This window comes from Leuciscus leuciscus, assembly GCF_965113295.1.
Source record: "Leuciscus leuciscus genome assembly, chromosome: 23".
Classification (NCBI taxonomy): domain Eukaryota; kingdom Metazoa; phylum Chordata; class Actinopteri; order Cypriniformes; family Leuciscidae; genus Leuciscus; species Leuciscus leuciscus.
Window position 1 is genome coordinate 26,665,422 of NC_138747.1, and position 17,793 is coordinate 26,683,214.

At 37.4% G+C, this 17,793-nt stretch overlaps 1 protein-coding gene across 3 annotated transcripts in view; it reads left to right on the top strand.

Annotated features, from left to right (window-relative positions):
* The window catches only part of fhit (fragile histidine triad diadenosine triphosphatase), a 369,232-nt gene that overhangs the window by 252,286 nt on the left and 99,153 nt on the right, over positions 1–17,793 (top strand). For all 3 annotated transcript variants that reach the window (XM_082156592.1, XM_082156593.1, XM_082156594.1), the window contains 2 exons: positions 10,076–10,221; positions 12,262–12,291. In XM_082156592.1, coding sequence (XP_082012718.1) covers positions 10,076–10,221; positions 12,262–12,291 — 176 coding nt within the window. The remainder of the gene's footprint in view (positions 1–10,075; positions 10,222–12,261; positions 12,292–17,793) is intronic.

Sequence of the window (17,793 nt, forward strand, 5' to 3'; positions counted from 1 at the left end):
TGGCTGCTATGAGACACTTGCACACTGCAGGAAGCTAGATCGATATTAAAATATCATATTAATAAAAGCTTGATGACTTGTGTTGCTAAATGGCATGCAATTCATTTTAAAACATTGTATGGTGGAGAAAATACTGATTACCGTTAGCTACTTGACAAAAAATAGTGTTTGATTTACTTTTTGGGTACAAACATGTTACTTGCGGTAAATCAAGAAAGCAAGAGATTCAAACAATAAGTCTGTAAGACTAACCGTGTTGAACAATTTACCAATGATTAGTTTTCTGTCGATAAAAGTATCCAAACAGTTGCTCACCTGTCTAATAAAACACACAGGGACAGATTTACTAACAGTTTTCGCCAGCGCAATCCCTCTTTTGGCATTAAAAAAACTACTGTCAGGATTTACTAAAGACAGGCAATGAAATTTTTATTTATTTTTGCGGCTGACCTTATTGCATATGCATTTGTAGGAGTTTGCCTTTCAGGTGCAAATTTATGGGAGGAGAGTATTTAAATGAATCACACAAGGTGATCTACTAAGGTTTGCGCTCATCAATTTACTGGTGTTTGTGCTATTATTTACCTCCCAAAAAAAGCAGGTCTTTAACCAGACCTGGTAGAATGCATGCGTTGGTCATTTTGGAAATGATCCGGCTGTGTCTGTGTTCTTTAATTTGTGTGTCGTCAGTAGATCAAGCGCAGAACTTTACACTTTCATTGGCGCTGTTTTGAAATTGTGCTCTGCCGCTAATATGCCCTGTTTAGTAAATCTGCCCCGCAATATATTAAAGCACCTTGGTGTTCAATCAGGGATACGGCGTAATTGACAGGCGATGCAATGGCTCCGGACTTTACACTGGTTGAAAAAGCTGATTTCTATGGATTTAAACATAGTTGGAAACATTTGGTATAATGTAAGTACACAAGTCAAGTAGTGGTTTTTGGATATTTTAATCCTGCATATGGTGCCTTTAATGAACATTTACACAGCAGTGTTTTTAAACACTTTTATAGTATGTATTAACATTTTGAATTAGCTTTTATTTTTAGCTTTTTAGCTAAATGTATCAATCAGTTGCAATTCCTTAATTGAAGTGACAAATTAGTTTAAATTATTGTTATTCATTAAATATGGCTATGCATTTAAAAATATCTTATGTTAGATGTAGTTAAAAATGACAAGCCTAATGAAACTGAGGTTTACTAATTAAAAAAAAGAAAAAAGAATAGTGTAAGAATAGCTTATGTTTGTGCTGTTACCATGAAGACAGTAATACAACAGAGATTTTCATTTTCAAGTTAATGGACACAATGTATATTGTAAATCACAAAATAAACAATATAAAATATAACAGTATAAATAATATATTCACGTTAAAGTGAAGTAAAGTATTTTGTTTGTGGTAACCTTGGGTAACATTTTGTTTCATGTCATATTTCTCAAACAGTCGAGTTAATCTATCTACTAACCCGGACCTCAGGGCCGTCGCAAGTAGGGCTGCCGCGGTGAAGGAATTTTCCTTGCGGTAATATGCGGTATTATCACCATTTATTTATTTATTTATTTATATTTATTTGTTGCTGTATAAATAAGTGTTACGATGTGGTCAGCATGCACAAAAACGAGGACATGTTCAGTGTAACCGAAACTAAACAGCGTCTCTGCGCATTGAAAGGCTGTCACTCAGCGCACAGTTACATTGTTACGGCAACGGACTGTCTTTGAGTGAGTCATTAAACCGTTCATTCAACGAACACGTTCAAAAACGCTGATTCATTAAAAGATAGATGCAATGAAACAAGGTGTTAATTATTTTTTAACTTTGAGCTCCACTTTTCAAGGCTCAGCTGACCAGCAGTGCGTCGCATGGGTAACGCTGAAGCTGATGCTGATGCTCACTTAATAGAGACCAATGGCATTGATTCAATGTGTGACCCGCTGAATTTTTTTTATTATTATTTTTTTTTTTTACGGCTTCCTCGCACTGTGGAATGCTGACCACTGACGCAATTCATGGTAAATACCCTTAAACGTTAAAAGGATGATACGACAAATGTTTCGCTTTACTTGGAGAATATACTGTATATGACTTGCCTTGACCTCAAAGACAGACGCAGGTAATCGCACGCGCTCAGTCGATCTCTCATTCACTAAGCGCGTTTCCATTACAGATTTGCGCAAAACTTTTGCGATTTGTTTTTCTCTCTAAATGTCGACAAAAAACGATTGCAAAATGACGGCGTTTCCAGTAACCGATGTTATGCGACTAAAACTAATTTTTTTCCTCTCGCGATAAAAGTAAAGTCGGAATGTATGTGTTTTCCAAGCATTAATGGTAAGGAGCGACCCTTATACTTGTGAGCGGCACATATGAGGTGTTTCTGGGTGTTTCACCCTCATATCTGCTTCGAGGTCTTGATTGTGGCATTTATTTGAGGTTTAGAATCCATTATTCCTGTAATTATTGTGTCTTATATGAATTTAATAAAGAACTCTGTCTCGTATTCTGTCCAAACATACCGCGTCATCTACGTCAGGTGACCTGTAAATGCACAAAAACTGTTTCCATTGCAGTTTTGCAAAATTTTCTTTTTCGGATTGCCTGAAAAACCACCTCATGCGAGCGTAAAAACTTTTTTGCGATAAATGGGACTTTTTGCGAAATTGACGTGTTTCCATTGGGCGTATTTTCAATTCGCAATTTCAATTTGCGCAATTTGAATGGTAATGGAAATGAGGCTACTGTCTGTTTAGGCTTAAGTGCAAATCCACGAAGCCTCTGTACAAATCACCATGATAAAAACAGTCTTGTTATTATTATTAACTTATTTAACATTCAGTGCACATTCACAAAGTTCAAAACAAGAAGGGTATAGCGTTATGAAAAAAGAAAACACGCGAATATCGCGGTTGCTGCGGTTACTACTGGCGCAGTACTACAATATTGCGGTTATCGCGACAGCCCTAGTCGCAAGAGGGGCGAAAGGCGGTGACGAAATTGCATTACATTTTAAAATATATTCAAATAGAAAAGTTATTTTAAATTGTAATAATATGCCCCAATATTATTTTGTTTTTAATCTTGGTAAGCATTAGAGACTTCTTGGTAACACAATTTTTTTTTACAGTGTCCTTGTTACATGTTGTATATATTTACGTGCTTCTAAACCAATGCCCACTCCTATCCCTAACCCTAAAGTAAGTACATGTTGTTCATTAATATTACACACTTCTAAATTGTATATTTACACTGTAACAAGGACACCCTAAAATAAAGGGTTACACTTTATTTTAAGGTGTCTGTGTTACAGTGTAATTATGCATTTAAGTACTGTGTAATAATAATTAACTGCATGTACTTACTATAGCGTAAGGGTTAGGATTGAGGTTTGGTTTAGGGTTAGTTGCATGTAATTATGCATAGCCTAATTTCAAAGATATTAGTACAGTCACTCCATGTGACGTGTAACAGGTAGCCAAAGAAAGTAAACTTCTTTCAAAAACATTAAAAAAAATAACTTTTGTGTTTTTAATGAAACGTAACTTTGACAATTTTATGATTTATTAGTATAAGTATTTGATATCTACCTCAAATTGAGTATCTGTTACCAATGTTACCAATTGCACTGAAGCGGCGGGTTTCATTATTGTCAGTTATATATTAATTTCCCTGTCATTTGTGGCCATTCATTTGGGATCCAGCTGGTGTCATGATCATTTTTGTTTCATTAACCAGTTTGTAAGAATCCTATGTGGATACTGCTAACTATTCTCTTCAGCCTTCAATACTGTTGAGATTAGTCATTTTCTGTCATCACATTGATAACCTTTCCTGATTATTGCTTTCCCGTCATCCTGTGTGTCACAGGAAAACGGGTTGTGTTCATATTAAACTCTCCCTGGGGTTGGTGGCGTCCATTTGAAGGTGTCACATGTGAAGTCTTTCTCCCATGATACGCTCCCGTTCCTGCCTATTTGCCTTGCTAATCAAGTGTGAAGGATGATCCTGCAGGCCGCAGAGAGACCGTCTGTCACAGCGTAATAGGACAGAGACACGTGAATGAACCTGTGTGTGAATACTGCCATTAACCTGAAGGTGCAGCAAGGTGTGTAGAGCGATGATGAGCAAGTTCATGGATCAGAGCCTCAAAAAATCCACCTTGAATTTTCGGATGCTGTATTTTCAGGCAAGCGGTGATATCTAGCCCGCGGCATTACCTACTCTCTGGCGGCTGAACGCTAGTGAGCTTTTGTCACCTTTCCTAATAATCCTGATATATGCAGATGTGTCCCGTGTGTGCTCTCACAAATTATAATGTTTTATTAGATAGTAAAAGTTTTCTGTCACCTTGCACGCCCCTGTTCCCTTGCGAAGTGGCGTATTGGGAGATCATTTATGACAGAGAAAGATAGTTCCTTTTGGATTAGCTATCAGAACGTGAAGGAATTTGTTTTGCGGATTAAGGCAATTTCGCTTATAGTTCCAAAAGCCAGAAGTTTGACTATTAACATAAAGCCTGGTGCATGTTGTAGCTTAAAAACCTTTGATGTTGTGTTGCTATATAATTTAGTGTGCTCAAATGCTATTGGCTAATATGCAATGATATCAAGTTTACTTTCTAATTTCTAAATTCAGGTCAGTTAACCTAAAAAAAATAGCAAATCTAGTGACTATGCTGATTTATTTATTTATTTATTTTTTTTTAAAAGAGAGAATCATCTTAAACCAGTCTGTCTGTCTGCTAAAATAATATACTAAAATAATATAATGTTTTGCACAGAAGAAAGTTAGTAATGCAGGTGTTGCACAGTATAATTTAGATTTTTTTGTTTGAACGGTCCCTTTCTTCTAACACAGTAAAACAATTTCAACTCATATCAATATTTAATGTCCATATATTTGTTAAGTAGCTGTATAATAAGCAGAATAATGTAAAGTCAGTCAGTCATTATTGTGAAATGAATCCTTTAGAGGATTTCTCGTCAGGGTCCTAATCTTGATATATTTTGTGATAATGACCTGCTGACGTAACATTTGTCACAATTTTATTTTTATTTTTATTTATTTTTTAAAACACATACACATACTCCAATACACAGGGAGTAGATAAACAATTTCGCCCAAATTTCAGGAAAATTATTCAGGATATTTTAATCAAAACTGTGAAACTAATTCCACCCCCCAAGTTGAAATGCGATCTTTGCTCCTGCCAGAACATAAACCATCTCTCTCTTTTGCCTGGCATGCTGTTTAATTGCCCTGATTCCTTTTTTTATAGGTTTAATTGCTGTTTGTGTGCTTGTGTCTGCATCTGTGCAGAGGGTAAACGCGACTGTATGATGCGAACGGCACATAAAATATAATGACCACGCCAGGCTTTTGAATTAGTCAGAGCTTATATTAAAACGTTTAGACGATTGATGTCATAAAAGTTAGCATCTTGTGATTGCAGGGATTCGTACTGCAATTAAAAAGCCATTTGTCTGCAATGACTGTTTTTGCAATGAGGACAACACAAAATCATGAGGGGTTCAATTGGCATATTGAAGAGCCGGTTTGGAAGGTTGATAAATAGCAGTGTCACTCTGTTCTATCTCGCTGTCTCTTTTTTTTTTTTGGCATCTTTGAAATGCTGAAAAAGATGTTTTGCTAAAAAAAGCCCTTTGCCAGCAGTTCTGTCACTCTAGCGGGCGGCTGGCATGTTTTGGCCGGTTTAGGCGGCCTGTAATAATTCAGACAGGCTGGATTAGTAGCTGTGTGTGAGATCTCTTTGTTCTGACAGACTTGCAGTTAGGGTGTGAAGCGTATGAAGGCAGTTTGATTCATTTTCCCCCCGCTGAGTTCATCACAGGCTAAAAGACTGTCTGTATCGCTCAGTTCGTGTCCTGCTTTTGTGTGCGTCCAAAATAGCCCTATTAAGCATCAACTTGAGCTGGAGGGAAAATAGAAAGCAAAAAAAGAGAGAGAAAATGTATCTACCTCTTCGCACCTTTTATCTTTAAGCTTTATCTTTATTTTCAGGGGAAGAAAACAATCGCACAAGCAAACTAAAATTTTACACACTTTGCCGTCAGTGAGAGAAAAATACCACATGCAAAGTCCAAAGCCGCACAGTCCCTCTGTTAATCGACGGGTCACACTTCTCTGAAATTATGAGGTGGAGACTTCATGTGTTCCATCTTGGTCACATTTAGCACTGTATTGACTTCCTGACCCGCTCTTCACCACACATAACTGGATCCTTAGCTCACAGTCCACACTCTATCAGAGAGGTCACGTTCCCTGCGCTAAGCGCTAATTGTTGCATTAAATTTCACCCTGTTGCCTGCCATGGCTTCTGCCATTTTAATTTTCAGCTAACTGTATAGCTCCCAAATGTGATTCCAAGAGCTAATTGGGGATTTGCAATCCATTGGCGCTTTTAATGGCATCTCCGTTTTTCTACCTTATTTATTGACATGCCTTCCTCTTTATGTGGTTATTGTCCAATCACATTACCCAGCTGCTCAGTTTGCCCACCACACGTCTACCGGGGTTAGCAGAGCTGGAGTTCTTTTGTAGATCTGTCAATGTTTCAGTAGAATAATAAGGTTCAAGTGCAGATGTTTGAAAAGAGGCATCCAGAAAAAGACTGTAAATGTGCAAAGAGAAAGAGATGAAAGCAATTTTTGTCCCAATCCCCAGTGACACGTGCGTGGAAGTCCATGTTGTGAAGAAAGACACCAGTTAATACAGTATCTGATCACATTCCAGCAAGCATGGACATGAAAGCCAAAACGTATCTCTTGTGCCTCTTGCGGAGACTCCCGGGATGAATTCAGTTCTGATGTGACCATACTGCTATGAGTGGCCTAATGTATACTCATAGCCCTACAAACAGCAAGAGACAGTATGATCTATTTCTGTCTGGCTGTAAGAATGAATTTAAATTGTAAGAATGTATTTAAGTTTTGTTTTTAGATATACTCTTTTTATGGTTAAATAACAGACACCAAACTGATATATGAATGTATGGAAAAGTGTGTTTGAAGAAGTCCATTTACTGCAGCATTCATATCAGCATGTTTAAAGTTTTTTCTTTTAAATTTGAACATGAATTTCAATGGCTTGCAGAGTTTATAAAATTGGGATTGTAAAAATGTTTTGACTGTTTGTGGAAAGCTAAATGACTATTGATCTCATAGAGAGAGAGAGAGAGAGAGAGAGAGGGTCCCACCTGTAACCCCCTGGTTTCCTGCAATATGTATTGAGTTTGCTTACTCTCCCATGCTCTGCTTCAAGAGTTTCTGCATTGTCAGACTTCTTTGAACAATGACCAGTGTCTTGTTTAATGACCTTTCTGATTTTACAGATTTTGAGCTTTCAGGAATTCACAAAAGCTTAAAGTCACAATGAAATGGATGTAGCAACAGATATTTTCTTACTTATAGTTACATACATACAGCGACTTGATTCTATCCATCGGTTGTTGATTGGATGGAGGCAGATCTGAATGTGAGCTTGCAGTCGATTGTAAGAAAGGGGGAGAGTTTAAGTCACCAGAGAGAAGTCTGGAAAAAATCCATTCAAGTTGACGATCGAGTTGCATGAAACGATGCGAAGTAAAATGTACTTTTTATTCAACACCAAAAAGTATAAATAAAAGTTAAAACTAATTGAAAATGAACTTCTTTTTTAATCTGTGTGCCATGGATTTTATGCTTATAAAATTCACAATATAACATTTATAATGTTTTTATATTTAAGTGAAACGGATTTGAAAAAATGTAGGACGGGGACTTGGGTCTGTCCTACGGTTGTTGATTGGATGGAGGAAGATCTAAATGTGAGCTTTCAGTCAAAAAAAAAAAAAAAAAGGGTTTAAGCAGAAAAAAATATGGGAAAAGTCACCAGAGAGAAGTCTGTCGTTTCACCTGAAGGTCGAGTTCATTATGGGATCAAAACTATAAAAAAAAAAAAAATAAAAAAAAATATATATATATATATATATATATAATATATATATTTTTTTTTTCATGCCAACTTTAAGCAAAAAGAAACTAGGAAGCAACTAACTAAAATGAATGCTACTAACCTATGAACATTTATTGGTAGCGCGATGGTAGTATTAGTGGTGAAATGCAAACAATGGCTTAATTGATGTTAATATAACATTATAAAACAGTTCATTTTGGTCCTTTAATCTGATTGGCTAAGAGTTTCAAGGGCAGATTCTTTGTAGCCTATTAGCAATATTCAAAAGTCTTATTCTTTGATTGTGAGGTTATTACACATCAGTGATGCATTTGATTTGCTGTGACATTTTTTTATTTGTTACAAAGGTTGAAGGACAGGAAGAATAGAAACGGAGCATTTGGGAGGAAGAAAACAACAATAAAAAAATTAGATGTACGATATGAGACGTTATGAATCTTCTTTAATTAAAGCTGTTCGGAGTCAAACAGGACAGTTGTGAAGGAGGACTCCTCTTTCTGAGCTTTCTCTTTTGAGTGTTGATGCCTATCAGAATCATTCATCCATTTCCAATTCAAATTGGGCCTATCTCTCCAACATCAGAACCATTGATATTCCAATAATTTGTCTGGCACGGAGGATCTGCTCTATTTTGCTTGTGTAGAAGGATGTGGGTTTGCGTGTGTGGGGTTTACATCAGTGTGTGTGTGTGTGTGTGTGTGTCTGCTGTAGATCTCACGTTATTAGTATTCAGGGCAGGGACAGAAAAATTCAGGGTCCACAGCTCCTTTCTTCATTTATATGTTCAGCCTGGCCCTGTTTTGTCTTCCTGTGTAGTTCTTATAGAGTTTTCTATTCGTCTGGATTAAGTTAGGTGATACTTGCCACTCTGTAATGTTTGTCTTCATTTCTTGTGCGTTTGTTCTTTTCGAATTCTGCAATACCTTTTCATTGTATTACTTTAGAAAACACTTTGTCAGTTAAAGGTGAATCTGTTACAAAGGCTAAAAGGAAGGTTTTGCGTTACTGTAAGTACAACTTAACGGAAATATTCCGGGTTCAATGCAAGTCAAGCTCAATCAACAGCATTTGTGGCATAATGTGTATTACCACAAAAACAAAACAAAAAAAATAAGGGAATGGGGCCATTTTAAAAGCTGAAATGTGACACACAAAAACAAATGCTTTTCTTTCCTGTGTATAATTTGATAAAATTTCTATTAAAATTTTTGCAGCCAATGTATGGTTTTTGGCATTACGCTGCAACAAAGGTGCAAAATTGGATATAACTTCATATAGAGAAGTAGAAAGCAATAAAATCATGTTAACACGCATATTGCTTACATCTTGTGGCTATACTTTTTAAACTGTGAATATGCAGCCTGATCTCACGGCAATTCGTACCAATTCTACGAGGTGGCTAATTCGTACGAATTCATATGACCTCACTCGTACGAATTAGTAAGATTTTTGCTAAATCTTACATATTTTACGAATTGACCAATTCGTATGAATTCATACGAATGACCTACCCCTGACCCCGCCCCTAAACCTACCCATCACGTGGGTTTAGACAAATCGTACAAATTCATACGAGTGAGGTCATACGAATTAGCCACCTTTTTATCATTTCTCGTACGAATTGGTCGTGAGATCATGTTGGAATATGTTAGTGTTTACGGATTGGTCCTATTCACTTCAATTGTAAGTGTTTCACGATAACCCAGATTTGTGCTTTTTTAAAGAAAAGAATGGACGCGTAGAAACAAATTTTTGTGGTTATCAACATTATGCCACAAGTGTTTTTGATTGAGTTTAACTACATGTAGTATCAAATTCAGAATATTCCTTTAACAAATAAAAAAAAACATATTTAAAGTAATGCATTCTCAAGAGAAGTCAATTGGGCGACGCATTCTGCAGGATTAAAAGAAAGATTGAAGGTAGAATCAGAGATGTGAAGCTCAAGTCACAGTTGTTTTCGATAGAACTTGAATTGAATGTAGCCCAGAATATTAATTTAAGTTATTCTCATATCTCATATTTTCGGGAGTTGATGTAGATAATGTGTATTTTTCTCGATTCAAATGCTTTTCCCTTGACAAGCTCCTCTTACAGATGTTCTAGTGTGTCCTCTTCGCGTCGTTGAGCGGTTTCGGGATCTTCGTCCTGAAGAGGTGGCAGATCTATTCATGACCACACAGAGAGTAGCCGATGGAATCGAGAAACACTTCCAGGCATCCTCCCTAACCATCGCCATGCAGGTATGATGGGATTCAGCTAATACAAGTCCATTGTGGTACATTTAGCATTTAGGTGATATAGTCTTTCAAAATGTAAATATGTCATTGCAACAAATGCAAAATATCAAACTAAATGGCACCTGCAAATTACCTTCACTTTGAGACATTTACTAACTGTTGTCAATGTGTTTTTTGATGTCAGTTCTCCTCAATTTCACACAGGTGTCCTAGTAAAGTAACCACAGCTGTAGAGAATCACATTGAACATGTTCCACTAACATTGGACAACCTAAAAAGTGTCCTTTTTTTTTTTTTTTTTTTTTTTCCTTAACCCTATAAGGCCTGCTGTATCATTTTTGATATGCACATTAACCTCTAACATAAACCAAACTTTTCTAAAAAAAATTAATGAAAAAAAGTGTCCTACACAATCTACTATACATGCCTTCTGTGATCTAATAGATAGTAAAAGGCCTTTTAGTATATTTCTTAAAAGTAAAAAAAAAAAAAAATATATATATATATATATATATATTGTTTTTTAAAAATAAAGTTAACATAAGAATAACTTGTATTTTGTTAGTAATATTTCAAGATAAACACTTATTGAACAGAACAAACTTGATTATCCTTACATCATAACTATAAACTATAAAACTATAAATAATAAATCAGCTCCACGTCGGATTCCACGTTATCAAGGGCCTAGAGAGATCCATTTAAACACATCACAGTATGGGCACTCATGCAATGTAAGCAATGACGTACATCCGAGTGAATGAGACGGAGGGAAGATAGCGAGGGAAGGGTATAAAAAAATGTGACTTAAACGCAGCCTTGATTTGAGCTACTCCTGCTGGACAGTGGCCCTCCAGGACCCGAGTTTGACATGTGGTTTCATGCATAATGCAGTCATATTCATACATGTTTAAGTGTTGCCTAAGAATACGAAAACTTTTGGGGTCGCCTTTATAGCTCTTAAAAAAAAAAAAAAAATCTGATATAATCACTAAGTCCATGACTTATGAATTAAAAAAACAAATGCAGTGTATTTCCTATTCAATGTGCGACTTTTTAACAGATAGATTTTGAATGCAAATCCCAAACAGTTTCCTATTTCAAGACACAAACCAACAAAAGAAAAGCATTTTGATTATCAGACAAAAGAGAATAATCAATGTCCTTTGCTGCGGGAGTTGACATGAGATTAGATTCTTGCTTTCATAAAATAGTAAAATGCTGTTCTACAGTTAAATCTCTTTCTCCAAAAAGGTGATGCAACTGAGGTGTTAATTTTCATGTGAAAATGAAAAGTGAAAGAACACTTAAATATCTAAACTTTTTACAAAAAAGAAAAACAAGAAAAAAAGAAAGAAAAGAAAATGGGGGATATCAAATTGTTTGCCATGTAGAAAATGTTTAAAAGGTGAAATTTTCACTTGCATTTCATATAATGCCAAATGTTATATCTACTTTAACTCTTAATATTCAACAATATTATTGATCTGACTGCATTGACACCATTGTATGAGAACTGAACTGAGCTGGACAATGACATCACTGGTTTCTCCAGAGCAGATGTATAGATAAATATTATAATATTTTACAACAGAAAATGAATCCACACTGAACTTACGTAAGCTGGACAATGACACTATTTCCTTCTATATCTGCTATCCGAAAAACAACTTTGTTGCATTATTTTCTTGTTATCACTGTAAAGCTGCTTTGAAACAATCTGTATTGTAAAAAGCGCTATAGAAATAAAGATGACTTGACTTTAATTCTACAGTATACATTTATATATAATTAAATAATTATTTAATTACTATTTAAACAAAATTATTTAAAACATATTTTAAGTTTCTCTTTGCTCAAAAGTATTAACAGACCCAAAGAGGTGGAAAAGAAAAAGAAAGAAAAAAAAGAAGGAATGAGGCACTTTGACATTCTCATGGTCACGTGAAAGTGCAGCGATCCATCTGAAATTAAAATGCTGCTGAATTATTGACAGAGGTATTCCTGAATTCCCAACTAATTATCTTCTTCTGTTCCCAATAGGACGGACCTGAGGCAGGACAGACGGTGAAGGTAGGGTCTTAATAAGCGCTCCCTCTAAATTTATCATGAGGCTTCTGTGACACTTATCTTGTATTAAATAATAATTGTATTTCATTTACAGCCCTAAACCCTTTGAGCATGTCAATTATGCATGTGTCTGGCTTAAAATGCTTTGTCCATATCTTGTGGGCATAGTGACACTGACTTGCTTTGAGACAGCTGACTGCACATTCGGAAAGTTCTTTGTTACTCTGACTTTGCCTAAAGCTGTGCTAGCGGCCACAGGTGAAGTGAGGGGATCTCATCTGGATTTCCTTGCTCTTTGCTCTTTCTGGCTATTCCTAAGAAATTGCTGGCTACTGAAAAGAAAGTTGTAGTAATTATTTTGTGTGTTTATTGCAACTAAGGCTCATTGTAAAAAAAAAAAAAAAAGACTTTGGCAACATTTATGGAAAATTATCACGGCATTCTCAATTGAAATGTCCGGTGAGTGGCGCTAAAAGGTTAATGCTCTTGAGTATGAAATAACGTACTGCCTATTAATATATTCAAATAAAACTTCAAATAAAATAAATATAAACATTCTACTTTCTACTTTCTCAACTCTCTCTAATTTTCACGTTTTATATTACATATATAAATTACAACCTCAAATAATGCAATAAATCAAGTCAATATGTCCTTCCATAACCTGACATCTTTTCTGAGTACAGTATTCAACAATAAAAACTGTAGGATGGGACATTTCTTTTGTTGGGCTGAAAAGGATAGTTATTACACTTTGATGATCAATGATATTACAAAGACAGATTTTTTTAATGAATAATACGCACTGATGAATCATAAGACCAGGGATGTTTATTAAGAACAAAACAAATGACAACAACCTTTATCTGTCCCCACACACCCCGAGCCGCTCAGTCTGTGATTTTGAGCGATTTTTGTGGCCTTTCCACATTTGTCTGTACTACTTTGTGCATATTATCTAATTGAATACATCAGTTACATTTTCTTTCATGTGTGAAGTCATATTTAATTGCATGTGGTAAGTCGTATTAATTATGCGTGTATAGCAGCTTCCATGAGAGCAGCTTGCCTGTGGCCTGAGGTGTGGAGCTGTATTAAAATGGCAGTAGTGTTAATTATGTTAATTGCGGTGGGATTGGTCTGAATTCCAATGCCTCCTGACAGAATTCCAATGCATATCGTTGGATTCTGGAACATGAGCAACCCATTCTACTTTGGACAGTGGAACATGCTACTTTTAGTCAATTAATTAGCTTAAAATGACAATCAAAGTAAGAAAAATCAAAATCTCTCCACTGTTATAAACACCTCTTTCAATTTTTCTTTTTTTTTTTTCTTTTTAAAAAATAAATAAATGTGTAGTCACTTTAATCACAACTAAAAATGGCTTTTCATTTGAGTGTTATTATAGAGGTTTGAAGAGGTCTTAAAATAAATAAGTGGCATGTTTTCCTCAGTCGCAGCGCCGGCTCTTCAGAAAATGAAAGAGCTGTTAGAATTTCGCCTACTTAACAAGCACATTTAAGTCAATATCATAGCGTTTCCCTGATAGGCATCCATTTAAAAGCGCAGGCTTGTATTTACGCTGATATTCATCAGTATTTGTTATGTCTGAGAGCTCAGTGATGAGAGGTCGAGTTTTGTGGAACGAGAATGTGACTGAAGGCTATTATCACAGCCTCTATAATCTGCTTTCATTACAGACTGAAAGTTAAAGATTTTATTTACAAGAGGACAGATATGCAACTGACCCCCAGAAAAGCCTCTTCAGATGCCGCCTGGTGTGGATTTCTTTTGAACTTTGGGAAGGGGGATCACACTGCTTGTGAGTCCTAGCAAATGATTGTAGCCTTAAAGGGGTGGTTGATTATGATTTCTTTTCTAACTTTAGTTAGTGTGTAATGTTGCTGTTTGATCATAAACAACATCTGCAAAGTTACAGCGCTCAAAGTTCAAAGCAAAGGGAGATATTTGCTTTTAAAGAAATAGTTTTTTAAGGACTACAACAAATGGCTAGTAGGGACTACACGACATTCCTCCCTGATTAGTGACATCACCCACCCTAAATTTACATAAACTCCGCCCCGGAACACGATTTATAGATTTTCAAGACAGAATATTTATAATCGATGACTAGAAGATAATTACACATAAGCTACATACATTTATCAACTAACCATTCAGAAACGTCCTGTTGCATTCTACATGTTGTCACCTCTACTTGAGTTTCTCCATCATTGTTTGAATCCAGTTTGAACATAAAAGGCTAAACGTTTTTGAAATATTCAGTGCACATCTGCTGTTGAAGCTCCGTCCTCTGTGCTGGGAGCAGCAGCTCATTTGCATTTAAAGGAACAGACACAAAAACGCTGCTCACCCTCTTTGCTCACCCTCATAAATTGACACTTTTAACATGCTATATATAAATATCTGTGGGGTATTTTGAGCTAAAACTTCACATACACACTCTGGGGACATCAAAGACTTATTTTACATCTTGTGAAAAGGGCATTATACCACCCCTTTAATCATAGCCTCAAAAAAGTCCATTGTCTGTTGTCAGTAGTGTAGCGATGTATGAAGCACATCTCACACAAGACTAGGGGTTGCACGACTACTAATTTCTGCTAGTCGATTTCTTATCAAAACAATACTCGAGTTACTCGACTACTCGTGGTTCATGCTACTGTAAATGAAAAGACATGAAATAGCTAGATCTTATCAATAAACATTTATTAATTCATAGCCTAATGCAACAATTACATAAGTAAACTCTCAAAACATTATAATTGACATTTCATTTTAAAATTTTCATGTAACAGTCTAAAGCCAAATAAATAGCCGTCTGCTTCTAGGGGCCGTTCACATATCGCGTCTTTTTCGTGCTCAAGGTCGTTATTTCAAATGTAGGTGCGCGGCGAGCGCGCTCATAATGGAAGCAACGTGGTGCGCTAGTTTTTCATCATCGAAAGCTCGGCCGAACAGCTGATCGTAGCTGTGCAGCGCGGCAGTTCATGGGTGCATAGCAACGACAGACGCCACGGGAGCGCAAGCGCTTAGGAGACAGCGGCATGGCCGTGCTTTCCACACGTTTTTAGACGCAACATGTGAACGGCCTCTTGCAGAGTTGGCCAATTACAATATTTTTGTCATCCTTGATGAAATACTTCCACACATCTGACGTGTGGTGTCTGTTGGTGACGTTCACCATTTTTAATTAATTTATGGTTAATGGACGCTCGAGTAGTCGATTGTTTCCGACAGCGTCGACTAGTGGTTGAAGTAGTCGATCTATCGACTACTCGACTAGTCTATGCAAGCCCTACACAAGACTTTAAAATCTTTTGTTGATCAACGCGGCGTAATTGCATGACCAACTGAACCTGATGCGAAGTCTGTGTGGGAAGTATCTTGCCCTCGCACGAAATTCCTGATTGTGTGGATTCCTATTGAAATGACTGTATTTCACTGGCAAATTTATTTTACCTCCAAGTCTTTTAAAACCTGTATGACTTTCTTTCTTCTATTAAAAATAAAAAGATGTATTCAGTGTCTGAACTGATAGTTCTCACATAGTGAAAGTGGCTTATTATGACTCTTGGATAATAATACCTATTTTTTAAGCAGAAATTTAAGAAAATTGGTAACACTTTACAATAAGGTTCCAAATAAACTAACAATTAAAAACACTTTTTAATTGTTATTTTATTTAAACTTTCATGCATTTAATATTTAAGCATTTATTATTCTTAGTTAATGTTATTTTCATTTACTGATACATTATTAACATCAAAAGTTGTGTTTGTTAATGTCATTTAATGGACCTGGGCTAAAATGAACTAACAATGAACATTAGCAATGGACATTAACAAAGATGTTACTTGATGCAATAACTTATGTTAACTATTGTTAACCTTATTGTAAATGTCATGGCGGACAAACGACAGAAGCAATAGTGCAAGTAAACTCAGTTTATTGGTAAAGATGAAAGTGAAGATCCGGTGATGAGTGAGTAGCTGGTAACACAAGGACTGGATGGTCAGCGAGACGTCCGTGGTGAAGTGCTGAAACCGTGAAACCCAGGTGAAGACGAAATCCGAAGAACGAGGAACAGGAACGGAAACATGAAACAGGAACGTCGACAAACTGGGATCACACACGGGAGACATCAACCAACGATCTGACAATGAGAGAAAAGTGCGGTGAGGCTTTATAGGTGGTTGAATGAGCTGCAGCTGGAGTGTTGAATGAGATCAGCTGGATCGCTGATCATCCGGAACGAGTGCCACGCCCACTCACACACAGACACACACAGAACAACAGTTACACGAGACAAGAAGGAAACAATGAATTTATGAACCGTGACAGTACCCCCCCCCCCCCTAGGAACGCCTCCTGGCGTCCCTAGGCTCCCTTACCTGTCGATTGTAATCATCAATAAGGGAGTGATCCAGAATGTCTCTGGCAGGTACCCAACTTCTCGCCTCCGGACCGTAACCTTCCCAGTCCACCAAGTACTGGACTCCGCGTCCCCTCCGCCTCATGTCCAGAATACGATTTACCGAATAAGTTGGTTCCCCGTCTACGAGACGCGGCGGTGGGGGAACCGGGGCTGGCGGATTAATACGGGAATAAAACACGGGTTTAATCTTGGATACATGAAACACGGGGTGAATCCTCCTGTACACTGGAGGGAGGTTGAGGCGGACTGCCACCGGACTAATGATCTTGGTGACAGTGAACGGGCCGATAAATTTAGGAGCAAGTTTATTAGATACGGAGCGGAGCGGAATGTTCTTAGTAGAAAGCCACACTTTTTGACCAACGACGTATACGGGAGGCCTAGACCGGTGGCGATCGGCCTTGGCCTTGGTGCGCGCTCCCACCTGGAGTAGAGTCTCGCGGGCTCTAGTCCAGGTGCGACGACACCTCTGGACAAATGCGTGGACAGAGGGAACCGCGACTTCGGACTCCAGACTAGGAAACATTGGTGGCTGGTAACCTACACTACACTCAAACGGAGATAGGCCCGTAGATGACACTGGTAACGTATTGTGTGCGTACTCCACCATAGACAATTGCTGACTCCACGAGGAAGGATTCTTGGAAACCAGACATCGCAACGTTCTCTCCAGATCTTGGTTGGCTCTCTCAGTTTGCCCATTGCTCTGGGGATGAAACCCTGAGGACAGACTTACAGTCGCCCCTAGTAATCTACAAAACTCTCGCCAAAATTTGGACACAAATTGAGGTCCTCTGTCGGAAACCACGTCTGTCGGGAGGCCATGTAAGCGAAAGACATGATTAACGACGGTCAACGCTGTCTCCTTGGCTGTGGGTAATTTGGGCAAGGGAATAAAGTGGGCCGCCTTCGAGAACCGGTCCACCACGGTCAAAACTACCGTGTTACCCCGAGAGGGAGGGAGGGCGGTGATAAAATCTAGCGAAATATGGGACCAGGGTCTCGAAGGGACAGGCAGCGGTTGGAGTAACCCATCTGGGGAA